Genomic DNA, 6,844 nt, shown 5'->3' with positions numbered 1-6,844 from the left:
TAGATTTTTTGTTTAGTTTTTTCTTTTCAACTCAAGCACGATCTACTATGGAATAAGATAACATAAAACATTGAAATATATTGTACTTTTTTAATTTTCTTTCAAAGATTTTATATCGATCAAGATAAATCAATTCATCTTGTCTTCTGCCATCACCTGTTTTAAAATCTTTACCCGGCCCACGGTTCTGGATCCAGAGCTAGAGGCATCCCCATTCCACTGAGAAACGTGTTTTCAAGGATCTATCTTTGTCACGTGTTTCCACTTGGACTTAATGTGTAGAGGGCGAGAGGCCACGTTGCTCGCCGACCGGTTTGGATCGCACGATGCTTGCCTCTAGAGTCAAGAGCTGTGCGGACTGCTTTGTGGTATGTGTGGAGCGCGATCCGACGGACGAAGTCGCGAAAGAAGACCAATCGTTCTTTCGCGCGAAAGATACAACCCGAATCTCGTAGCTCGCGTACGCGTGCATATACCACCAGATCTTGTGGAGATCCCGGTTCCTCCTCTTTCTCCCTCCATTTCAGAGGAAACGGGGCATTTAAGGGTTCAACCTCCACCTCTCGTCCTTGCTGTATTATATTTTTGAGGGTGGGTGGAACATGAAACCACACAGATCAACTGTGTCTATTTCTCTTCTCTCTTCTTCTTACTCTTCTGTTCTTCTTTATATATAGAAGAAGAGAGTTGGGGTTGTTCTTCGAGTCCACCAGCAGAGGATTCCCGAGGCCATGGACCCTCAAGGCTACGGTGACCTCACCGGGAGTGACGATAACGAGAGGAAGATGGTGGCCTCGTTGAGGACGCTCGTCGAGCGCCAAGACCCCGCTGCCAAGGTTTCAACTTACCTCTCTCTATCTATCTCTGTTCTTTCTTTTCCGTTTTTGTTTTTGTTTTTGTTGTCGATTTATTTCCTTTTTAATTGGCTTGGGTATTATTTGATTCTAAGTCGGATTGTTTTTTGTCAGTTTATTCAGATTTTTTGGGTTTGTTCTTATTGATTAGACTAGTCTTTTTGGTGTTTTTTTTTTGCTGAGTTTTTATGGCCTTTGTTTGTTGATGATTTTGCGTGCATTTACTCTTGGCAAGGAAATAGAGATAGAAAAAGATTCATTGGAGGAAGAAAAGGGGGAGGGGGGGGGGAGGAGAGAGGGAGGTGCATCGAAGAGTAGTTTTCTGGCTTGTGATGATGAAAGAGATGGAAGAAACCAAAAGGAAAGGGGAAAATTGGAATGATTGAAGTAAAAGGGAAGAGCACTATTCAAGAGTGATCTTTCAACAATATAATATGTGGTTTGCAAATCGCAATGAATACTAAAACTATTTCAATAGAAAAGTCTTCTGGTTCACTCATTCCACATCTCCCACTTTATGGACAAATTGATCTCTATGAGGACCCGTGCGAGTGTTTGTTTAGTCCCATGTCGGTTTAGATCTTGGGTACCTATAGAGGATTAAGGAACCCAAATAATATCTTCCAGCTAACTATTTTGGATGAGATCCTGGGTAAACCCAAATAGTACCTTCTGACTAGCTATTTTAAAGGAGATCCTGGGTTGTGACATAGCTATTATTTGGATTTCTTGATCTTCCATAAGTATCCCAAATAATATCTTCCGGCTAACTATTTTGGATGAGATCCTGGGTAAACCCAAATAGTACCTTCCGACTAGCTATTTTAAAGGAGATCCTGCGTTGTGACATAGATATTATTTGGGTTTCTTGATCTTCCATAAGTATCTAAAATCTATCTAGCGAATAACATGCGGGACTAAATCTATCTAGCGAATAACATGATTCTAATATAATTACTAATTCGATCATATTGGATGGCCCTTTATCTAATGACTTTAATTTTATGGGAAAAATTATTCATCTACTTTCACCAAATCTTTTGAGACCCCCCTATTTCTTAATTATGTTTATATCATCTAACTGTGTTCAGACCAGGAAGGAAAAAGAAGCGTTGTGCTCTGTTTGGTTGATTTCTGTTACTATTTTTATCTTTTGTGTTGATTCTGTTTTCATCCATTTATATTTATTGACTTCTTTCCGATACTTGTTTGCTATTTTATTGATTCAATTTGTCTCTTCTACAATTTCATTGGTTGATTTGTCAACCATGATACCATTATGCAATGTTTGTGTTGATTCTGTTTTCATCCATTTATGTTTTTTGACTTTTTTCCGATACTTGTTTGCTATTTTCTTGATTCAATTTGTCTCTTCTACAATTTCGTTGGTTGATTTGTCAACCATGATACTATTCTGCAACACTTTTCTACAAGAAGACTTATGTGGGATAGATGGTAGTCTTGACTACATAATAGAATAAATCTTGAAAGTAACCCAGCTGATTGTTTTTTGCCTTTTGGGTTGCAAGTTGAGTTGTTCTTAACGAGCCATTACTATTAAGGGATGCATTATCTGTTACGACCGGTCAAGGTACCCTGTCTTATTAAGATGTCGTTAGGCTTTGATTACATCTGCTGTCCTATATCAATCAACTCTCAACCTTTCATTCTAATTGGTGATTGCTTCATGATGTTTTATTTCTATTATTTGTGATTCAATTCCCCTTTCTCTATTCCATGATCTGTAAATATATTTTCCAAGTTAAGGACAATCCTAAAGAAAGCCAGTGTACCTAGATAACAAATTAGTTTAGGACTAGGCCTATCATCAGCTGTATTCCTGAGCTCACTTGGATTAGGAAACCAAGTTTATTATGTTTTTCCCTGGTGGCATACCTTTCTTCATGAGCTAACATCAGCACTCAGCACAAAATAAATTGATTGATACTCATAATGTGGTACATGCGTATTGATGATCGCACAACTTTACTTTCAAATCTGAAATCAGCAAAAATCTATTGATGCTGATATCTATGCACTCTTGATGCATTTTCTTTATATTGATGCTGATATCTATGCACTTTTGATGCATTTTCTTTGAAACTAATCTATTCCATAGTGTACTATATCAAATTATTTTTCTAATGATAGGTTTGTTCTTCTTGAATGACCTTTGGAGACTAGATCTTTCTCTATGGAGTTCAGATTTTGGTCGCTCACGTAGATTGTTGTGTAACTTTCTGCTTTTGTTATGTTGTCATTCTCATTTTTTTCCTTTATGGTTGAAAGTTCTCCTATTTGACTTTAGGCGTTTCCCTTGGAACTTCTCATCTGTGATGTATTTTCTGGGTTTTAAACATGCAGGAGGCAGACAACCTGATGCTCAGAAGGTTTCTGCGTGCACGTGATCTAGATATCGAGAAGGCTTCTGCTATGTTCCTGAAATACCTCAAGTGGAGACAAGGAGCTGTCCCAAATGGTTTCATCTCAGAGGCAGAAGTCCAAAATGAGCTTATTCAGAAGAAGCTTTTCTTGCAAGGATTTGATAAGATGGGGCGCCCTATAGTAGTTGGCTTTGCTGCTAGACACTACTACTCCAAGCGAGATATCGATGAGTTTAAGCGTAAGTTGCTCTCAACAGATAAGAGAAAAGATTATGAGGGGAAAAAATCTCACTGGTCACAAAAGTGTTCTTCCTTGAAGTAGATAACTTTTAAGCATGAGCTGAAGCACAAAAAGATATACCATCTCTTACATGGCATATTTTTATAATTACAGGTCTCATAGTATATCTTCTCGACAACATATGTGCCAGGTACTTCATCTAGATCTCATAAACTGTGCAAGGAGCCAAAGATAATATACAATTCTCTAATCCACTAAGGGAAAATTGTGCGTGAGTTTGATCTGGACATTTCGAAGGATAAGATTTGATTTATAGTAAGGTCCATTGTAACATAAATAAAAAAATAACATATAAATAAATATCTATTTTTTTTGAACATCAATGGAATGTATTAGATTACAAAGTTTTTCTAAAGATTCCACAGAAAAAATATTTAAATATATATGGTGTTTAGATGCCACAGCTTTCATTTGACTTCATAACACAAATTGCAGAATACCTAGCGGTCAGGAGAAGTTCATTGCAATTGTGGATCTTCAAGGGTGGGGGTACTCCAACTGTGACATTCGGGCATATCTTGCAGCTTTAGATATCATGCAGGTTTGTTTCATATGATCCTTAGCGATATAGTATTTTTCTTGACGCATTCAAAATAAATTAAAGAAAGAATTCACAAGTGCTCCCGAATAATATGCTATGAATATTTAAGAGGAAGATAGTTCCCTGAAAGAGTATGTCAATTGAGAAAACATACCATGGAACACAATATTTAGTGATATTGAACATATGCAAAGTACTCCCTTGAGTGGAGAGAGAGGCTGGTGGGATATCACCATTTTCATGAGAGGATATCTTAGTATCTCTATATATCGATGAAATAAATCTGTCCTCTACTCATGAGAAACATAAATAAGAAAGAAACATTCAAGAAAGGAACCAAAGTTTATGCTCAATCGATACAGACTTGGATTAAGAGCACGCAGAAAAGGCTGAATATGCAGGGCCCTGAAGGAGAAGTTTAGGAGTGTCCAAGACAGTAAAAAGTTTTATATGTACCATGGCTTAGTTAAGACATAAGCAGTTAACTCTGAATGAATAAATTGAGGAAACATAATTACTATTCTACAGACATCAAAGACAGAGAAACAGAAACAGAGTGACTAAGCTGAGTAAGAACCTATGAAGTTACATGAGTGGAAATGGACTGAGCTGTATAGAAGCATAAAATCATGCAAAAACAGCAAAATGACAGGAGCAACCTTTCAAAGACTAAGAACTACCACTCTACTGGTTGGGGAAGGATGTTTGTGAACGGATGATCACAAAGCCTGATATTTAGCATGAGCACAAAGCATAACATATCTTTTTCTTCCTTTTTTTTTCCCCTTTTCCTTTTGGAAGTAAAAGTGGGAGCACTACCAATATTATTACCCATTCCGGACTCTTGAGAAAGAATTCCCAAGGATTGAACCCAGAACCTTAAACAGTTGGAGGGGGTATGACCCAAAATCCGGTTTTCTGTGCCAAAAGACTCTCTGGGAAGGACTGAACATGAATATTGGCTCCATCTAACACACAGAAAGTGAAAAGAAGGCTTGAAATGATATGAATTAAGTAATGTGGATGGCCTGCTAACGTAGCAAAACAATAGAAGTATCCTCTCAAGGATAAAGAACTATGAGTTAAAGATGTTTATGACCAGATTAGAGAAAATCTATATATTGTCATCATAGACAGCGTCAGCAAAAAGCATGTTCTACTGGACATGTTCAGGCGATTATGAGACGTGCTTGATGTGTAGGGGAGAACATGAAATTGGCTCCAAGCAAAACAGAAAAAAAGGAAATGGGAAGAGGAAGAAAGAAGATATAAGCCAAGCGTAAATGACCAACAGACTAATCAAACATTTAAGGTACCCTGGAGATGTTTTCGGATTGAAATCTTGTATCCTTGAGGATTCTGATAATCCCATTTTGAGAGATTCTTCTTGTTAGCGTTTACCTCATAAAAGTTGCAGGAAACCAATTTTCCAAGTGAAGTGTCATCAGATTCTCTCTTCATGCCTTCAATAGAACTATTAAACTTGTATATTGAAAAAGATCTATATAATTGCAAAGACACTGGAAGAGGTAAGGTTGGGCTCACTTTAAATAAGTTATTTCTGCATGTTATCTGTGCACAGACATCTCTTTTAGCTCTTGATTTTTGAGGACAATCTCTTTGAGATAGTATTTTAATAGGCATGTGAACTTCATTTCGAAAAATCACAGTAATTGTCTTAATCTATAATGCATTTGTAAGAAATTTTGCTGTTATAGCAAATGACAACGTGGCTTCTTGTCCAATCAATGCAGAATTACTACCCAGAGAGGCTTGGCAAAGCGTTTTTAATCCATGTACCTTATATGTTCATGAAGGCATGGAAGATGTTATTACCATTTATCGACAAAAACACCAAAAAGAAGGTAATCTTCTTAAAACTTGTCCATTTTGACTTCTTATTTAAGCTTTTGTAGGAGAGGATTGTCAATGTTTCAGTAATCTTACTGCTTATTATGCACACCACTGAAAGCTCAAGCAACAATCTTGTGAATTTTAAGCTCCTGTGAACCTTTTAATACTATTTGTCTTGATCTTGTGCAGTTTGTCTTTGTTGACGATAAGAACCTGAAAGCAACACTACTGGAGGATATAGATGAGAGCCAACTCCCAGAGATATATGGTGGCAAGTTGCGGTTGGTTTCGATTGGAGACTTGGAAGACTAGTTCATTTTAGCCAACTTGTCATTTCTAATAGTTCTACTTACCAAACGAAAGCGGATACTTTGTCATAGGCAAAGCTTCCATAAAGTATGATTCCACAGTATGCTTAGAATTTCTCAGGCCATTCGCGAGTCATGAAGGAAAAGGAGGTAGCATACAAAAAGAGATGATACTGCCTCACTTCCCATCCTGGGAAACCTTTATGTGATTTGGGCTGAAATTTAATTACCCCCCTTGCTCTGTTTTATCTGGCACTTCGTATCTACTATCCATCATTAAGCAGGATTATCCAAGGACTGCTGTCAAGTCATGGCTAATCTCTAACTTTATGACAAGATTGGCACCCTTCCTTTTTATAATTTTAACACAAATCCATAGCTTTCTTAGCTTCGCAAATCAATGATCTAGGTGCAAGAAATCATTTTTGGATTTGATAACTTGGATGAACCTCTCTTGTCTTCTTAATTGAGGTTCGGCAAATATCATCATGGGCAACCTTGATCCACCGGTCAAGCTTCACCTAGATCGAAACTAAAGTTAATGAACGTGTTCGCCAATTGATGATTGATGACCTCATCCATCTTGAGAAAAATGCTAATAG

General features: G+C 37.3%; 1 protein-coding gene across 1 annotated transcript; it reads left to right on the top strand.

Annotated features, from left to right (window-relative positions):
- Positions 1 to 436: 436 nt before the first annotated feature.
- On the top strand, positions 437 to 6,536 carry LOC103724072 (SEC14 cytosolic factor). The gene is made up of 7 exons (XM_008815223.4): positions 437 to 591; positions 678 to 836; positions 3,219 to 3,477; positions 3,633 to 3,669; positions 3,975 to 4,080; positions 5,835 to 5,945; positions 6,124 to 6,536. The coding sequence occupies exons 2-7, from the start codon at positions 732 to 734 to the stop codon at positions 6,244 to 6,246; spliced, it is 741 nt and encodes a 246-aa protein (XP_008813445.2). The 5' UTR covers positions 437 to 591; positions 678 to 731; the 3' UTR covers positions 6,247 to 6,536.
- The last annotated feature ends 308 nt before the right edge of the window (positions 6,537 to 6,844 follow it).

This window comes from Phoenix dactylifera, chromosome 9, assembly GCF_009389715.1.
Source record: "Phoenix dactylifera cultivar Barhee BC4 chromosome 9, palm_55x_up_171113_PBpolish2nd_filt_p, whole genome shotgun sequence".
NCBI lineage: Eukaryota > Viridiplantae > Streptophyta > Magnoliopsida > Arecales > Arecaceae > Phoenix > Phoenix dactylifera.
This window is presented reverse-complemented; position numbering and strand designations above follow the sequence as displayed.

Coding starts and splice junctions, on each gene's coding strand:
- LOC103724072 (XM_008815223.4), top strand. CDS start 732: ATGGACCCTCAAGGCTACGGTGACCTCACCGGGAGTGACGATAACGAG. Junction 837..3,218: donor GCCAAGACCCCGCTGCCAAG/GTTTCAACTTAC, acceptor TTAAACATGCAG/GAGGCAGACAACCTGATGCT. Junction 5,946..6,123: donor ACAAAAACACCAAAAAGAAG/GTAATCTTCTTA, acceptor GATCTTGTGCAG/TTTGTCTTTGTTGACGATAA.